Source organism: Cyprinus carpio, chromosome A6, assembly GCF_018340385.1.
Source record: "Cyprinus carpio isolate SPL01 chromosome A6, ASM1834038v1, whole genome shotgun sequence".
NCBI lineage: Eukaryota > Metazoa > Chordata > Actinopteri > Cypriniformes > Cyprinidae > Cyprinus > Cyprinus carpio.
In genome coordinates this window covers 5,238,799-5,257,165 of record NC_056577.1, presented here as the reverse complement: position 1 = coordinate 5,257,165, position 18,367 = coordinate 5,238,799, and the positions used below count along the sequence as shown (strand labels likewise).

Sequence of the window (18,367 nt, the reverse complement as noted above, 5' to 3'; positions counted from 1 at the left end):
TGGAGCGCTACCGTGCCGTGGCCACTCCTTTCCGAGCCCGTTGCTGAACCGCACGTAATCACTGGCTGGTGGCGCTGGGAATTCGGGCGGCAGCTTCTTCGGTCACTTAAATGTTTCATTTTGAATTTTTTAAATGTTTTGCTTCATCTGAATGAGATGACACTTGGTGGCTTTTGTCTCATTAGCTATGTGAACATGCAAAAAAACAAAAAAAAGATTCAGATATGTTAAATGTAAAAAAAAATAGAGAGTAATGCTTGGTAACTTCACGGTCAAAAATGAACGACTTAGGAAATGAAAGGGAAATAAAAAAAAAAATGAAAAAGATGTAATGGAAAAAATTGCACATAAAAAAAATTATAAATATTACATAGTATCATAAAATCCCCCCAAAATTCTAAATAATAATAAAAAAATATTATTGAATAAAAATACATAACATTGATTTTCCTGAAAAAAATAAAAAAAAATAAATTACATTTCAAGGCTTTGGTAACTTTTGACCACGAAGGTATCATGTGTGACCCACAAATGTAGAGGCTCAGAGGGTTTTAAGGACTAGTCTTTCCAGCTTTCCAGTGGTAATCAAATTAACCCAATCTATTTTTTTTAGGTAACTGACTTAAAGTTATGACAAGTCTTAAAGTAAAACATGACATGACTATCTTGAAAGACCATCCTAAGAGGATTATGCAACCAGCCACTCTTTTAAGATTTCTACTGGTGTTGCTTCAGTTCTGAATTTTACACTTGACTTCACATTACTAAAACTATTTATCATTCAAAACAACAAAAAAAGTGTCATTTCTGCACCACTAGCGCAACATTTTTGCAAAAATAATGACTGTTTTCAAACAGGTTTCTCAAACACTCCCCCCTCACTTGTCATTGGTCAGCCAGAAAGATAGCCCCACCCCAGACTCACATGATTGGTTGATTCAGAAGTTAACACGATGGGCCGCTCAAACAAACAGATCAATATTGTGAAAGCATCTCAGAGTCAGTGTTTGACTCTTCAGGAAGATTAATCTACAGATTTTAGTGACTTGATATTAATTTTTGTATATTAATATTCATATGTTAAAATTCACCATGTAATCAAGTGACAGATGAATTTGTGCAGAACTACTGTAGCGTTTAGACACAAACCTTTGACATCAACAGCAGAAGATAATGAGAACTGGGAAGTGTTTTCTCTTCCCTTTTAAAAGTTGATAAGGTGTTATATTAGTTATCTATACATATACTGCGCACCAGTTCACTGGTTAATGGTTAATATTTTATTATCTGCATTTACCATTGTTTTTAACTGCTGTTTATGACCCATCAGATCGGATCTGAGGCCCGGTTTTGGTCCAGACAAACGCTGCTCTGTATAGTCTGAGTCTGTAATTGTAGCTCTAAGTTTTGAAAATTTCACTGATGAACAGTCTTTATGGTGCTGGTTTTTATTGCTTTGTACCTGTAGGATTATAAAGTTCATTCATGCAGGTGTTTTATGAGTGAGTTTATTTTCTCTTCAGAGGCTTAGTAAAATGTTTAAGCTAAATTAAGTTCGTTTACCTTTGATGATTCAGACAACTGCTGGGGAACTCTTATGGCGACACGTGTTTGTGTGTGTGTGTGTGTGTGTGTGTGTGAGTGAGTGAGTGAGAGAGAGAGAGTGTGTGTGTGTGTGTGTGGAATCTGTTTTCTGTCCGTCTCATTCCTCAGTTCCTGCTTCGGTCATTTCGAGTAGTTCTGTAAATGATGAAGATCCTGTTGCTCTGAGTTTCACAGTGAAATTTCTGAATGATTCTCTGAATCGAGGCGTTTTCTGACAGATGTGAAATCACACTCTGGTCTCAGACTGATAGCGTTTAGCTTCCTCATCTGCTAAACCAACATTTCAGATTATTTTCACAGTAATTATTATATCAGTTCTTTCTTTTCGGCTGTGTTCTGAGTCATTTGTAGTCACCGTACACTATTAGTGATTCTATCACAGTTTGCATTCTTCTGCTGGATGTACTTTTTCTGTTGATGGTGAAAAGCCTAATTTTTACTTTTTGCATGCATTTATTTTATTTTTATTTAATATTTTTAGAATGCTGTTTTATAAATATATCATATCTTGTATCACAGACATCTTAATTGCGTAAGTCTCACTCTCTTTCTCTTTCTCTGAACTTGTTAGTTTCGACAGTTACTGTAAACAATTCATTATAAAAACAATTGATTTCAAAAATGAATAGCATCTAAATTAACTATGAGTCTGTAACTTCCTAAATGACAACACTTGTAGAATTTAAAACTCTGCACTTAATGTCTGATGTTATATTAATTCTTTGACATTTTTAAGGCTGCAGCTTCATCATCATTGAAAGAGAAGCGCCTCAAACCCCAAGAACACTCAGAGGAACAGCGAGTCACATTCTGTCAGTGGATTTATTTGACACTCTTTGGTTTTCTTTGACACATTCAGTGGAGATCATCAGAGGTCTGACACGTGAGGAACCATTTTCTGATCTGCTCAGTTGACCTTGATGCTGCTGATCTTCACGTTTCCCACCACGTGCACGTGTTTGAAGACGTCGTCGCCGAAGCGGTTGGGGAAGCTCATCATGGTGCCCCCCGGGAGCTTGATGTAGAAGGTGTCGTTGTTGAAGGTGATGCTCAGCTGTTGGAGGAGAGACACAGTGAGATTTACACACTCCATCAGCTTCAGCTGCGCTTATAAACGTCTGCACGTCACTGTATCAGATCAAGTGTCTGTCTGATTGTTTCTATGGATGTATGAAGTCAGTTCTTTTAACAGGTGTAGAGAGTCACAGTAACCAGCAACATCATCCACTAACTAACCACAAACAAACACAACACTGACTGTCTTTATCTGCAGCACTGCTGCTATTGATGTCTGTCTGTAAGATATGGAAGCTTGTTTCTAATGCAGGATAAAAATATTTTTTGTTTTTTAATTAAAAGCCATTTCCCCCCCCTCAAATTCAGAGTTTAAGTCTCACATTTTGGTCTTTTGGACCAAATTCAAAAGAGTCAGAATTATGAGATATATTAGAATACATATGAGATATAGATGATTGAGAGAAATTGATTGTGCTGAAAAAAAAAAAAAACGGAATTGTGACTGCCCCCCCCCCCCAGAATTACATTCAAAAAAAAAAAAATAAATAAATAAAAATCTCTCTGTCTATAAAGTAATTGCAATTTTTTATCTTGCAGTTCTGACTTTTTTCCTCAAAATTGAGAGATAAACTCTGAATTACAAGAAAAAAAAGTCAGATTTGTGCGATTTGTACATCTTTTATTATAGTAAATGAGACTTGTGATCTAATGCAGTGACATTTTTAAATGTGAATTTTAGGAAAGAGCACAAGAGATCTATTGTAAGTGTGTGATTGCTGCAAAATTCATCCTCAAACCTCTGAGCGGTGGGCAGTTTATTGCTCGAGTAGTTAATATGTACAAAGGGTGACGCTTTATGGCTCTTTGTGTCATGAGTTACTGTAATCTGTCTAACGACTAAAGCTGGGCAACTAACCCAGATACAGGAATCACTGAGGAACTGGTCAAAGACCACAGATAAAGGACTAACTAAGGTTTGACACTGAATGAAACTTCATCTGAAGCAACATAAATGACAACGGCAAAGTGTGTGGATGACAGATTTAGACATTTCAAACGTCAGGAGTTCACAAAGAGTGCTTCAAATAAAGAGAACTCTACTAGATTAACATGTGATTGTTAGATGCTTTTGATTTCTCACGAATGCATGACCGTGCTGCTGGTTTGAGCTGTTCGCGGTGTGGGCGAGGTCCAAGGTCAGAGGTCACCGGCGCTCACCTTGAACTCTTCGCCCTGTTGAAAGGGGAAACAGGGTTCTTGTTGTTCGGCTCCCCAGCCGCCTTGGTTGGAGTTGCACACGATGACGTTGCTGCTAAAGCGAGGGTTGAAGTGAAGAGCGATTGCGTCGGCGTCGTGACCGATGTTGATGGAGAACCTGAGGACAGAGAGACGGACCGATTGAGACACGCATGGTCAGGCTCTTTGCGTAAAATAATATGTGAGCCTGTTCCAAAAGTGTTTTCTTGTCACTGTTGCCTTTAGCTTGCTCAGTTGGGGTTTAAAAGATGATCCATATTTAGTAATCTTATTGATTTAACTGCACTAAACAAAATTTTACTGTCATTATAACACTGTTAACTGCATAAATCAGTATTGCATAAAGCGTATTATATATATATATATATATATATATATATATATATATATATATATATATATATATAAACTAAAAGTAAAACCATAAAAAACTTCAAATAAAATAAACGTCAACTTCAAAAAATATATGTAAAAAACGACTTTAGATGGCAGCATTTTTTATTTTCATTTAATCTTGCTTAATGTACTACAATATATAAAACTCAAACTTAAATAAAAATGAATAAAAAAAACTACACAGACATTTAAAAACACAACAAAATCAAAAATTAACACGAAAGCAGAAAATATAAAAATAAATAATCAAAATATTAACAAAAACTATAATAGTGTCTCAATGACACACTCACTCTCACACACACAAACACACACACACACACACACACACACACACACACACACACACACACACACACACACACACACTCTCTCTCTCTCTCTCACACACACACACACGCACACACACTCTCTCTCACACACACACACACACACACACACACACACACGTTTTATGCTCCACACAAAGAGATTTAAAACCGACTGAACAGAACTAAGTGTGAACAGTTACTGCAATCCTTGTATCTTTAAGGTTGAAAAGCAGATGTACGCACTCATCACAGTCTGGTTTCGTCTTTCCAGTGACCTTCATCTCCATCCCAGCCTTAAAGCTCATGTCCTTTATGGTGAACACCTGAGAGAGATGGAGGAAAACACCATGAACGATTCAAGACATCACTCTCAGGTGGGTTTCTCAGTTTGAAATCACAATAGAATTGATGTGACATGACATGGACACAGTTGTGAGAGGTTCACATGGTCTTTTATTCTGCAGTGATGATGTATCTGTCAAATTACTGTTTAACCTGCGATTCTGTTGATAAGAGGAACGGTTGTTGGACAGAATGTGTTATCTGAGCGGCCAAACCCAACGTTAATGATAAACCTCTGATAATAAAGTCATAAAGAGGTGAACAGGAAGATCCAACGCCTCAAACGTGCCGTGAGACGACATACAGACCCTGAAACCACACGTTATTCTGACTGACGGATGGATACGGAGTGAGACGAATGCTGGAGACATTGAAGAAAACCAATATCAGCGTCACATTTCCAGATGTTATTCTATAGTTTAGATGGCTTTAATATGTGTACAAAAAATGTCTAAAAAATGCAGGGATGTTTCAACCCAACTTTGGGTCAAATATGAACTAACCCAAATGTTGGGTTAACTTTTTTAAATTTTTAGCCCAAAAGTTGGGTTAGTCTTAATTTAACCCAAAGTTGCGATGAAACATCCCAGCATATTTTTTTTTCTTTTTTTTGTTGTTTAGTCGTTTTTTTTTTTTGTTTTAGTGTAGTCATTTGTAGAGAGATTCAGCTGTACGGCTTGGAGAAAAGTATTTATTTAAAGTATTTTGTGGCTATTTTCCATGTCTTGAAATCATGAAATTAAAATCTGATAGTTTACAGGTTTATTTTTCAGGTCAATAATAAGCAAGTCATATAAATCTTTAAAATGAAGCTCATTCTGGATTATTTCATGTTATTTGTTAATGCTATAACAATTCAACAATAATAATTGAATTAATTTCACAATCCATTTTGCAACCGCAGTGTTGCTGCTGTGAGATTCTCCAGAGGAAACAGTGATTTCATCAGTTCATGCTTTTGATTTTCAACACAACGAAGAGCTCAGAGTGACTGCGGATCACAAACGCTCTGATAGAACAGAACAGAACAGAACAGAACAGAACAGAACAGAACAGAACAGAAAAGGATAGAATAGAATACAGAGCCAGGGAAAGGAAGTGATGTCACTCACCATCTTGTTGAGTTGGCGGAGCTGCAGCTGTGTGTCTCGTTCACCTGCTGCCCCTCATTATAAACCCAGGAGGCGGAGCCAGAAACTCCAGCCAATCGGAGCAGAGCAGAGCGGTGAGGCTAAGCCAATCACACTCACTGACCGAATCAATATGGCTGTTATCTCTGAGATACCATGATGAATAGACTGATTGATTTCATCTCAGTGGCATAAAGAAACATGACATTATCACATACCGCACTGTCCACGCGTCTCTAAAAAGCTTATTTTCACACAAACAGATGTTCAGAATGTGTTTTGATTCAGCTAATGGAGCAGGGTGACGTGTTATCCTCCATCTCTAATCATTACTCAGCTCATAATAATTGCAGATTGCTTACGTGTACATTTCCAGTTTCATTTGTCACACTGCAGGCCCATTTAAAATGAACCAGTGAAGACTAAAATGATTACATTATTAAAATCCGATATACAATTTCCCTCACCTAAAATCTTGATGCTGATTGTTGTTTCAGTGGTTTTTGCAGTCACATGTTGGGTTTGTTCTGTTGTCAGTAGTTTTGATTTCTGTGAGCTGTTTCTTAGAGGATTAGGCTTGCTGCGGTAGTCTGTGTTGATGGAGTTACTGCGTGCTTTTGATTTTTTATAGTAATAAAAATTATTTAGTTCAGTTAGAAACCAGACACTCATTAAAGATTAACAAACTGTAAAAGCACCTGTTTGGCAATATTTTGGATTTTTAAAAAGGCTGTTGACTTTTTCCATTTATCTAAGGCGATTTTTTTTTTTTTTAAACATTTGTTTCTTATTTATTTGGTTCCACAGTGTTTGCTGATTTTTAGGGGAGACCGGGGATGGTTGTAAGATTTTTTATATTTTTGTCAGGATCTTGGAATTCTAAGCCAGTGTTCAAAATGTGATTCAAAGTAGTTACAGGCGTCTGCTATTAAATACTGCAGCTGTTATCTTTGCAGCACTAACAGATAATGCGTAGTTTAGTTTCAAACACAAGGAGTGAAATGCTACAATTCGCCTCACGGGTGTTGATGGTGTTACCGCTTTGATAGATTTTTTATAGTAATACAAATCATTAAGTTCAGTTAGAGACCAGGAACTACAATTAAAGATTAATATTTACTTTCAAAACAAAAAACTTTTCGCCTCACAGTCTGTTATCTGTAACATACCCTGGGTTGAGATCTAACGTTATGCAATAAGGATTATGACAAAAATGGATTTTGAAAGCTTTTTATTCAACACTGACTTTTCAACATACTTGGTGTGTGAGAGTGTACAGGGTTTTCTACACTGATGGGGACTTAAACCTGAATACACACCAACTCATGGGGACTTGTGTCACCTAAATTTAGGTCCGCTTGGGTACAGAAGCTTATAATAAGACAGAATGAGTTTTTTTGAGATTGTAAAAATGCAGAAAGTTTTCTGTAAAGGGTAGGGTTGGTGTAGGCTGATAGAAAATAGTTTGTACAGTATAAAACCATTACGCCTATGGAGAGTCCCCATAAACCACATATGCAAAAATGTGTGTTAATGTCACAGTACCCTGTTGCAGGAAGAACGTTTTAGAAATGGCGTAGCATTCACAGTCTTTAATGAAGAAACCGCGGTATAATCCAAAACAGCCGCTGCTCATAAAAAAATAGTAGAAAGTAGTCAACGACGAAAAATGATGGTAGAGGAGGAGGCTTAAATACAAAGGATAATTGGGGGAACACAGGTGCATAGGATCATAATCAAACTAAACAAGGACAGGAACATGACCAAATAAGGACAAGCAGGAACAGAAACGGGCAAAACATGACACAGACAGTCCAGAATCCTGACACACTCATAGTAATCGCCGTAATAATACTGAACTAGAACATTGAGAGACAGCCCTTGGTTTGTCTTACTTTTCCAAGACCTATGCATCTGAGTTAGTTGTTACATCTGGGTTAGTTGTTACAGCTGAGTTAGTTGTTACATCTGAGTTAGTTGTTACAGCTGAGTTAGTTGTTACATCTGAGTTAGTTGTTACAGCTGAGTTAGTTGCCTTGCTGTTACAACTAACCCAGAGTCTTGTAGCCATGAACTAGCTCACATTACAGCTAACAGCCGAAACATTAATAGCTCAAACAACTGGCATTAAAAATATCTACACAGACACACAATAAACATAATTTAACTTTGACGAGTTCAACTACAAAGCAAGGACTGCCATCACAAAAATAAATGAAGTATAAAAAGTGAGTTTTTCTCCTCTCAAAGCTGCTGTGTTTGCTCCACTTCCTCACACGAGGAACAATGACTAAACTGAGAATGTGTGAAGAAGTGAATTAGGAGATTTGTTACTTGTTTCTTATTTGTTACAACTGACCCATGTTACAAAACTTTGTGTAACTGTTATTTTATTCGTTTTGTTAATAAAAGTTCTATGTTTAATATAAGTGAGTTTGTTGTTGTGCATTCAAACAATTGACGCCGGACTGCCAAAGTGAAAGTAAAATGTGCAAATGCATTTCTAAGTTAGATTATTTGAAAGGAATGAGAGCGAGGAAAAGAGGAACCTCCAGTAAACCCCACCCCCGGTGATACTGTATTACCGGTGCTGTCACACGTTCATTAACCGGTGGGAACATTTCCTCACTGATCTCTAGTCCTGATCAATCAGCTGGACTTAATGGCATTTGCGCTCTGGATATGATCTGTAACAGTGTGATCGATTCATAACCTTCATCTGAACACTCCTCTGAATGCCTCACAGACAGGTATGTTTACTTACAATCACAGTTATCATTTACATGTACTGCGCCTTTAAGACACAACCACTTGGTTTGGTTGTCAAGAATCACATCACAGTATAACACTGCAAAACATGGCTTTCATGCTTAGTATTTTTGTTCTGATTTCCAAGACAAATATCTAAATATTCTTTATTCAAGACACGTTTACTCAAGGAGCAAAATTACATAAGATACCTGTTTTCTAAAACATGATCAAAATTAAGTGAGTTTATACCTTAAACAAGAAAAAAATATCTGCCAAAACTAAACAGCAACAAACTCACTTAATTTTATTTATTTATTTATTTAACATTTTTTAAAGAAGTAATATCTCAAATCATTTTTCTTGAAGTAGGAATGTTTAGACATTTTTACTGGATAATAAGACAAAAATACAGAGGAAGAAATATATATATATATATATATATATATATATATATATATATATATATATATATATATATATATATATATATATATATATTTGTTTTTTGTAGTGCATGGAAAGGGAAAATTAATTTATGCTTCAGTCATAATTCACTTTTTGCATGTTTTTATTCATTACGGTTGTCTGCATTCATCTTGTGAAGTATATCCATTTTGACTTGTAGGCAGCATAACTGTGAAATAACTGAACACTCAAAGACATGTTTAATTTACCGTTTGTAGCAGATGTTAATATGACATATTATAGGCCCAAAACGAAATACAATCATTCAGCTGCTATGATGGTTAACTTAAAACTAGATTTCTAACCAGGCCTCAGACAGAACAACTAAAAGCAGTCAGTCAATGGACTGAGTCTGAGTTACACGTGTTGAGTTTCACACTGAAAGCAGAAGTGAGTCCATGTGCTGAGGAAGAACTCATGAACAGGGTGTGTGTGTGTGTGTGTGTGTGTGTGTGTGTGTCTTCTGAAGCGTCCTGAGAGACAGCGGGACGAGTGGAAATCAGGAAATGATGCAGATCTCTAGAAATCATTAGCTCAGGTCTGATGTGTTTGCTCACGGGGTCAAAGTGCAGAGCTAAAAGTTAGTCTCTGCAGACGTGGCTTTGACTTCTGGACATATTTATAAGAGATTTGTGAAGCTTGATTGCTCTGAATCTGGTGCTGATGATGGAGAGCGTGCAGCAGACGATCACGAGGGTCTCTCAGGAGCTGAACTGCAGTGCCACGTCCCTCAGGGTGGCAGAACATCTGGACCGACACGATGAGCTGCGACTGCTGCGCCAGGAGTTCCTCATACCTAAAATATCTGACCTGCCACCGTGTGAGTGACCGTCCTACTGTATATCACAGCATGAGATATGACTCTGATTATATCAGCATGATGGAGTGTATTCTCAACTTCATATATCATCTGATTTCTGGTGATTTCTTGTCTGTTTTTAGCGGATTTGTCACTTGTGGATGGTTCTGAAGATTGTATTTATTTCGCTGGGAATTCACTGGGTCTCCAGCCGAAAAACGCCAAAAAATACATCGAAGAGGAGCTGGAGAAATGGGCCACAATGTGAGTCATCTGTCTTGATTTATCAGCTGATAAATGCTGAATCAGTTTCAGAAAAATATAACATCAATATCAAATAAAACGTTTCAGGATTTAGGATGTAATTTTTGCGACTGTATTTGTCTTCTTTTATTTTGCCTGTTAAAAGCTCAATTTCTATATTTGTTTTGCTAAATAAAATAGATTTCTTTCCCCTAAATCATAATGTAATTTAAATTAAATTTCAGGCTTTAGATGGCATTTTGGTCAATGCGTTTTTCTATACTTGTTAGAAGAATATTTTCCTTCCTTATTTTGTTAAAATATATTTCTATTCTAAATCATAAATTAATTTATTATTTATTATTTATTTCATTTTCTATTTATATTTTAGGCTTTAGGATGTCATTTTGGTATCTGTATTTTTCCATACATTTTGATTAGTAGAAGCTTGCTTTCTATATTTATTAATATTTATTTATATATAAATATTTATTTATCTATATTTCTATATTTTAAATTGTTAAATAAAATATTAAATTTGTAATTTAATTTTATTTAATTTTATTTAATTTTATTTAAGAAAAAAGAAAAGAAAAAAAATCACTTTAAGGTAACTAGTAAACAGGTTCTTTACTGAAACATTTTTTTATTTTTCCATTAAAATTACTACATTTTTTTTCTTGTAGTGACAAGCACTCTTAAAATTAATTAGATAAAATAACAGAAATGCAGTGAAGGACATTCCATAATACTGCAGTGACCATAACCACATGTTGTTTCCAGTGGTGTCCATGGCCACCTGAAGGGGTCGCGACCTTGGGCCTGGGCTGAGGATACCCTGGAGGAGCTGATGGCAAAGATCGTTGGTAATTAAGAGCTTCTTAACTAAGAGTTTGTTACTGAGTTCAGTTGGACCGGTCACAGTAACATCCAGTATGAGTATGTGAATGAATGAATGAGGTTCATGGGGAACATATGCTTTTCATATTTCTGTTTCTATAGGATGTAAACACAGAGAGAAGCCATACGTCTGTCTGTAGATAGAGTGTGTGAAGTTAACAGGGTAAACAGGGTAAAGAAAGGACTTTACCCCCACATTTAATCCCTGGAGCTGCTGATTTAGCCAGACTGCTTTTATGGACGAGTGTATTTGTATATGTGTGTGTGTGAATCTTTAAATAGGTGCTAAACCAGAGGAAGTGGTTTTGATGAATGGATTGACAGTCAATCTGCATCTTCTGATGGTAAAAACAATCTCAAAAACATTTGCAAATATTTTTTTCTGCATATTGATTTTTAAATATTGCCCCTTTTATGCCCCTCTCAGCTTTCCTTCTACAAACCGTCTCCAAAACGCTATAAGATTCTTCTAGAAGACAAGGCCTTTCCATCAGACCACGTATGTATGCCTAAATTAATCCTAACATTATTTTGATGTGAACATTACGGGATAAGTGATGTTTGTGTGTGGATGTGCAGTATGCCATTGAATCTCAGATCCGGCTGAGAGGACTGGACGTGACCGACAGCATGCTGATCATTAAACCAAGACAGGTAATGACATCACTTCCTCTCAGTGTGGGCAGTATGACAGGAAGTGCTCTGTGAGCGTGTGGATTGGCCGTTTCAGGGTGAAGACACCATCAGGACAGAGGATATCGTGTCGGTCATCGAGCGGGAGGGCGACGCCATCGCTCTGGTCATGCTCAGCGGCGTTCAGTATTACACCGGTCAGCTCTTCAACATGGAGGCCATTACCAGTGCAGGACACGCCAAGGTGAATCTATCATGAACTGCAGTGAAATGTCATCAGAACACTAACAAAATCAGAATGTCACTTTTATACTAACATGACATCCGAGATTGTGATAATACTTGCTTCTGTGGAGACACATATGAGTATGATTTCAACTTTCAATTAAAAAAACAACCAAACTTAACTACCCATAATCCCAAAAAAAAGATTCACCAATCAGTAAAAGGTAACTGCAACAGGCTCAGTAGGGACTGTTCACTCATACTGGGGTTAAGGTTGCATAGAGGCACACAATTTCTGGTAAATTTGTGGAAAGATTTCAGGATTTTTTGGAAACTTTCAGAAACTTTTGGATGTTTTTGGAAAGTTTCAGGAGATTTACCAGAAATACTTTGCTTTTTTGCAACCCAAATTGGGGTTGAAGTAATTGATTTATAGATGCATAAGAAGTTTGACCTCTGACCTGTTTTTCTGAATATAAAAAAATAAAAAAATAAAATATTGTAAATCACATTTGTGAATTGACAACATCCTTAACATGTGCTTCAAGGGATGAGTACTTAATTTAATCAATGAAATTATTACTGAACTACACAATCTTTCAAACATTTTTATGCAAAGTTTGCAATGTTAGTTGCTTTAGTTCATGGCCTAAAATATTCAAACTAAAATTGTAAAATATATTTTATACATGCATATAGGGAAAATAAAGGGAAAAATACTTCTACTATAAATCTCATGTTTTGCTTAGAAATACAAATTTGGCTCACATACACACATATGCCTTAATCCCAGTTTCAGAATGTCAAGTCAAGTCACCTTTATTTTTGTAGTGAACAGATTTCTTACTACAAAGAACAGATTGCTTCAAAGCAACTTCACAGTAATAAAAAGGAAAACAACAATCAATAATCTTCAAATATTTTACACAGAATGTGTGTGTGTGTGTGTGTGTGTGTGTTCAGGGGTGTTTGGTAGGGTTTGATTGTGCACACGCCGTAGGAAACGCTGAACTGCAACTTCACGACTGGAATGTGGATTTTGCGTGCTGGTGCTCTTATAAGGTATAACAGTGCCTGTGTTGTGCTTGTTCATTAAATCATTTTTATTTGTTCCTGTTGTATATTTATTGCATTAATGTTGAATATATGGTGCATCAGTGTTAGTGGTGTTTAGTGTGTGTTTTATTCAGTATGTGAACTCAGGGGCCGGTGGTCTGGCTGGAGCTTATATACATGAGAAACACGCTCACAGCGTCAAACCCACGTTAGTATCACACACACATACATGCTCTGTAACACATGCTTGCAGATGAAATAATGCACATTAGATGCTCATGCAGTGTGTATGTGTCTGTGTGTATCTGTATGTGTGTTTCAGTCTGATGGGCTGGTGGGGACACAACCTGAAGACCAGATTCCTCATGAACAATGGTATGAGAATCCTGCTGGAATATCAGTCACTGACACAAACATTATGATGATCACTGTAAGTTTTGAAGGAACCCAGGGCCTGCTCTCTGCTGACATCCTGTGGACACACATGTAGTTACATTACACTCAGCAAAGCAGCTTTAGATGATGTAGATGCTTTTAGATATAGAATTTTGTCAAAATTCAGTCCTAGTATATCTGCAATATTAATATGAAAAAAAAAGTTGATTGATGAATATTCATGCAGAAATGGAGCTTCAGCCTGGTGTTAAAGGATTCCGTCTGTCCAATCAGCCTTTTTTACTGGTGTGTCCACTACAGGCCAGTCTAGAGGTCAGACATCACATAGCACACTCATAAAAACATACCGACAACCATCCTACAACATGCAGCCATCATACAACATACTGACAGCAATTTCTTTACAACAATCTTACAACATTCTGATAACCATCTTAAAACATAATAACAATGTATTTACAGCCTACATTCAGCATATGACAATCATTATACAACATACCGAAAATCATCGTACAAGCCATCCAACAACATACCGACAACAATCTAACAACATACCGACAACCATCATACAACATACCAACAACATGCCAACAACCGTCGTAGAACATAGCGACGACAATCATACAACATATCAACAACCATCGTACAACACTGACAACCATCCAACAACATACCGACAACCATCCTAGAACATACCGACAACAGTCATAGAACTTACCGACAACCGTCGTAAAACATACCGACAACCGTTGTACAACATACCAACAACCGTCGTACAACATTCTGACAACCATCGTACAACATACCAACAACCATCATACAACATTCTGACAACCATCGTAGAATATACAGACTACCATTGTACAACATACAGACAACCATTGTACAACATACCGACAACCATCGTACAACATACCGACAGCCATTATACAATATACCGACAGCCATCGTACAACATTCTGACAACCATCCAACAACATACTGACAACCATCGTAGAACATACCGACAACCATTGTAGAACATAGCCACAACCATCGTACAACAAAACAACAACCATCGTACAACATTGACAACCATCCAACAACATACCGACAACCATTGTACAACATACCGACAACCATTATACAACATACCAACAATCATTGTATAACATTCTGACAACCATCGTAGAACATACCGACAACCATTATACAACATACCAACAATCATTGTACAACATACTGACAACCATCGTACAACATTCTGACAACCATCCAACAACATACCGACAACCATCGTAGAGCATAGCGACAACCATCGTACAACATACTGACAACCATCGTACAACATTCTGACAACCATCCAACAACATACCGACAACCATTGTAGAACATAGCCACAACCATCGTACAACATACTAACAACCAACGTACAACATTCTTACAACATCCAACAACATACCGACAACCATCGTAGAACATAGCGACAACCATCTTACAACATACCAACAACCATCGTACAACATTGTCAACCATCCAACAACATACCGACAACCATTGTAGAACATAGCCACAACCATCGTACAACATACTAACAACCATCGTACAACATTGTTAAAAATTCCAACAACATACCGACAACCGTCGTAGAACATAGCGACAACCATCTTACAACATACCAACAACCATCGTACAACATTGTCAACCATCCAACAACATACCGACAACCATTGTAGAACATACCAACAACTGTTGTACAACATTCTGACAACCATTGTAGAAGATACAGACAACCATCGTACAACATTGACAACCATCGTACAACATTCTGACAACCATCCAACAACATACAGACAACCATCGTACAACATTGTCAACCATCCAACAACATACCGACAACCATTGTAGAACATACCAACAACTGTTGTACAACATTCTGACAACCATTGTAGAAGATACAGACAACCATCGTACAACATTGACAACCATCGTACAACATTCTGACAACCATCGTACAACATTGACAACCATCCAACAACATACTGACAACCATCGTACAACATCAGAAAAATTACTCAAGTAACATTTCTGTACTTGTTATATTTGTGGTGTTAATCACTAATTATCAACAAAAAATCATAAACTGACATTATACCATCAGGAAAGTAATTGACATCATTGATTATATACAGAATTCTAAACGCTGAAGTCATCATAATTCATGTAGGTGAATATTTTGTCTCATTCTTTATTCTGTCTTGAAAATCTGACACAGTGATTTTCTGGTGTCCAGATTTTTAACCGGACGAGTATGAAGGATCTGAGGAGGAAGTCGGTGCTGCTGACGGGGTATCTGGAGTATCTGATCAGACATTACTACACCAAAGACCCGTCAGCCCCCGACAAACCCTCGGTTCACATCATCACGCCCTCTGACCCCCAGCAGAGAGGCTGTCAGCTGTCTCTGTGCTTCTCTTGTCCAATCAGAACTGTGTTTCAGGAGCTGGAGAAGAGAGGAGTCGCCGTACGTACTGCTTTATTTTTCTAAAACATTCTGTAATCATTTACTCTCCCTCATGTCGTTCCAAACCACTATGACTTTCATCTTTGAAACACAAATTAAGATACTTTTAATAAATCCTGAGAGTTTACTCCCTTCATTCAAGATACAGGTAGCTAAAACTTAGAAGATCCAAAAGGGCATAAAGGCCTCATAAAACGAATCCGTCAGAATTGAGCGGTTTAATCCAAGTCTTGTGAAGAGATATGATCGAAAAATTCAATTTAACTTTTTTTTCCCATACAAACAAACACAAAGTAAATCACATATGGAAAACATCGAAGCTCAATGGTTCTCGCGCACATTCAGCATACCGACAACCATCGTACAACATAGTGGTTGGTTCTCATGCATCATGCAAAAGTACGTTTACTATATCCATGTACATGTGTGTTGATCAGTGCTTATTAAAGCAATAAGCCCCAAGAAGCTGTGGTTTACAGTGAATTTATAACAGCTAAGGGGCGTTGTTAGGTACGACATGAAGCAGAGTGACTAAAACCCCCCTTTGTGGTTATAAATTCACTGTAAACCACGGCTTCTTGGGGCTTATTGCTTTTATAAAACGGTTATTCGATATACATAGTAAGGTTTTACAAAATAAAAAAAGAGCAAATAAAGTGTAAAGGCCCGTTCACACCAAGGATGATAACTATAAAGATAACGATAAAGATATAGTTCTAAAAATCGTTTTCAGTATTAAAGAACAGCAGCGTCCACACCACAACTATAACGATAAAGACAAAGAAAAACGATATCGTTGGAATCACTTTCAAAACTATTTTTTCCAGCTGATGAACGATAAAAAATTGACAGCCAATCAGAATTCATCCTGCTGTAATGCGCTTGAGAATTTAAAGCGGCAAACGAGCGTGCGCTTAGAATAAAAAGAAGATATCGTTCGCTGGTGTGGACGCTAATATCGTTATCTTTATAGTTATGTTTATAGTTATCGTTCTTTGTGTGAACGGGCCTTAATGATATTAATAAAAACAGTATTCTTCCACCAAACAATGTAGTTCTTTAGAATCAGTTGTGGTTGCAACAAAGTTGTTGCCAAGCAACATACAAATGTAAACAAAGGTGTATGTTTGTAGAGTACTTTACAACAGCTTGGAATGCGGCTCAGCCAATCAGAATCAAGGACTGGAATGATCCGTTTTATAAATGTGAATTAAATCGATTCCACTGCTCGATTCATATGGATTTGTTTTATGATGCTTTTATTACGTTTTTGGATCTTGAGAGTTTTGGTTGCATGAGACTTTCAGCGGAGGACAGAAAACTCTTAAAAACATCTTAATCTGTGTTGCAAAGATAAGAGAATAATGATTTTTGGGTGAACTGTGCCTTGAACTCACACCGTTATCTTGAGATCCGCCCACTTACACAATCATAGACCTGTGGAGGCTCCCTGAGTGTGTAAGTGTGTGTTGTGTGTCTGGTGTTTCAGTGTGACATGCGAGAGCCCAATGTGCTGCGGGTCGCTCCAGTGCCGCTCTACAACTCCTTCACCGATGTTCACCGCTTCATCACTGCTCTGGGATCAGCGCTGAGCGCCAGCGGAGCCAAATAGACACATTCTATTGGTGCAGCACGAAGCATTTTTATTGGCTGCTGTTGCTCTGTGAAGCTGCTCGTTAACATGACGAGAGCATCAGTGTCCATTACTGATGAATCAGTTTTATATGCAATTGTTTGCAAAATAGCCAGTAAATGTTTTTCTTCACATCAGCTAATGATCCAAGGATTGCAAATGATTTTGTGCCATTAATTTGAATAAAAGTTATATTTCCTCATAGAGTTTGTGTAGAACAGTTAAAAAACTGATTTAATGTGCATGCTGAAATTAGTCTTTGTTCATCAAACAAATAATTCTGTTCAAATGGTTTGGTTTGTACTGAAATTAAAAATTAAATTCAAATGTTAATAATAAAAAAACTACAACAGTATCTCAAAGATTCTAAAATACTTTTACATTTACTTATTTATTTATTTATTTATTTATCATGCATTTACTTTATTCTAAAATACTTACATTTAGTTTAACTTGGTGCACTAAAATAACTAAAACTGAAATAAAAATAAACAAATACCCCCAAAACAATAAATAAAAATACAAAATAAAAATGACAAACACACAACACAATTATTAAAACTTTAAAATTAAAAGGGAGAATATAAAACTAAAAACTAATTCAATTATTATTATGCAGATAAGCCAATAATTACTTTTATGTTATGGTTAAAAAACCAGACCAAAATTCTATACTGTTTTGTCTAAATAAAATTAAGCTCTAGT

General features: G+C 36.7%; 2 protein-coding genes across 2 annotated transcripts; one reads left to right on the top strand and one right to left on the bottom strand.

The window, feature by feature from the left end:
• Positions 1 to 2,408: 2,408 nt before the first annotated feature.
• Positions 2,409 to 6,181, bottom strand: LOC109101519 (galectin-2-like). The gene is made up of 4 exons (XM_042757626.1): positions 6,041 to 6,181; positions 4,830 to 4,909; positions 3,841 to 3,997; positions 2,409 to 2,659 (listed from the first exon to the last, which is right to left on the bottom strand). The coding sequence occupies exons 1-4, from the start codon at positions 6,041 to 6,043 to the stop codon at positions 2,513 to 2,515; spliced, it is 387 nt and encodes a 128-aa protein (XP_042613560.1). The 5' UTR covers positions 6,044 to 6,181; the 3' UTR covers positions 2,409 to 2,512.
• A 2,501-nt stretch (positions 6,182 to 8,682) lies between these two features.
• Positions 8,683 to 18,017, top strand: kynu (kynureninase). The gene is made up of 14 exons (XM_042757606.1): positions 8,683 to 8,808; positions 9,744 to 10,094; positions 10,217 to 10,337; positions 11,100 to 11,182; positions 11,499 to 11,560; positions 11,644 to 11,715; positions 11,796 to 11,870; positions 11,947 to 12,093; positions 13,038 to 13,136; positions 13,265 to 13,338; positions 13,453 to 13,505; positions 13,753 to 13,838; positions 15,799 to 16,029; positions 17,519 to 18,017. Exons 2-14 carry the CDS (start codon positions 9,938 to 9,940, stop codon positions 17,639 to 17,641), a joined length of 1,383 nt encoding a protein of 460 aa, XP_042613540.1. The 5' UTR covers positions 8,683 to 8,808; positions 9,744 to 9,937; the 3' UTR covers positions 17,642 to 18,017.
• The last annotated feature ends 350 nt before the right edge of the window (positions 18,018 to 18,367 follow it).

What these genes read in the sequence shown, in the direction of transcription:
- kynu (XM_042757606.1), top strand. Translation starts at nt 9,938, where the DNA reads ATGATGGAGAGCGTGCAGCAGACGATCACGAGGGTCTCTCAGGAGCTG. An exon ending in CCAGTGCAGGACACGCCAAG is followed by an intron (nt 12,094 to 13,037) that starts GTGAATCTATCA and finishes GTGTGTGTTCAG; the next exon opens with GGGTGTTTGGTAGGGTTTGA. An exon ending in CAGATTCCTCATGAACAATG is followed by an intron (nt 13,506 to 13,752) that starts GTATGAGAATCC and finishes ATATTCATGCAG; the next exon opens with AAATGGAGCTTCAGCCTGGT.
- LOC109101519 (XM_042757626.1), bottom strand. An exon ending in ACGAAACCAGACTGTGATGA is followed by an intron (nt 3,998 to 4,829) that starts GTGCGTACATCT and finishes CTCTGTCCTCAG; the next exon opens with GTTCTCCATCAACATCGGTC. An exon ending in AACAGGGCGAAGAGTTCAAG is followed by an intron (nt 2,660 to 3,840) that starts GTGAGCGCCGGT and finishes CTCCTCCAACAG; the next exon opens with CTGAGCATCACCTTCAACAA.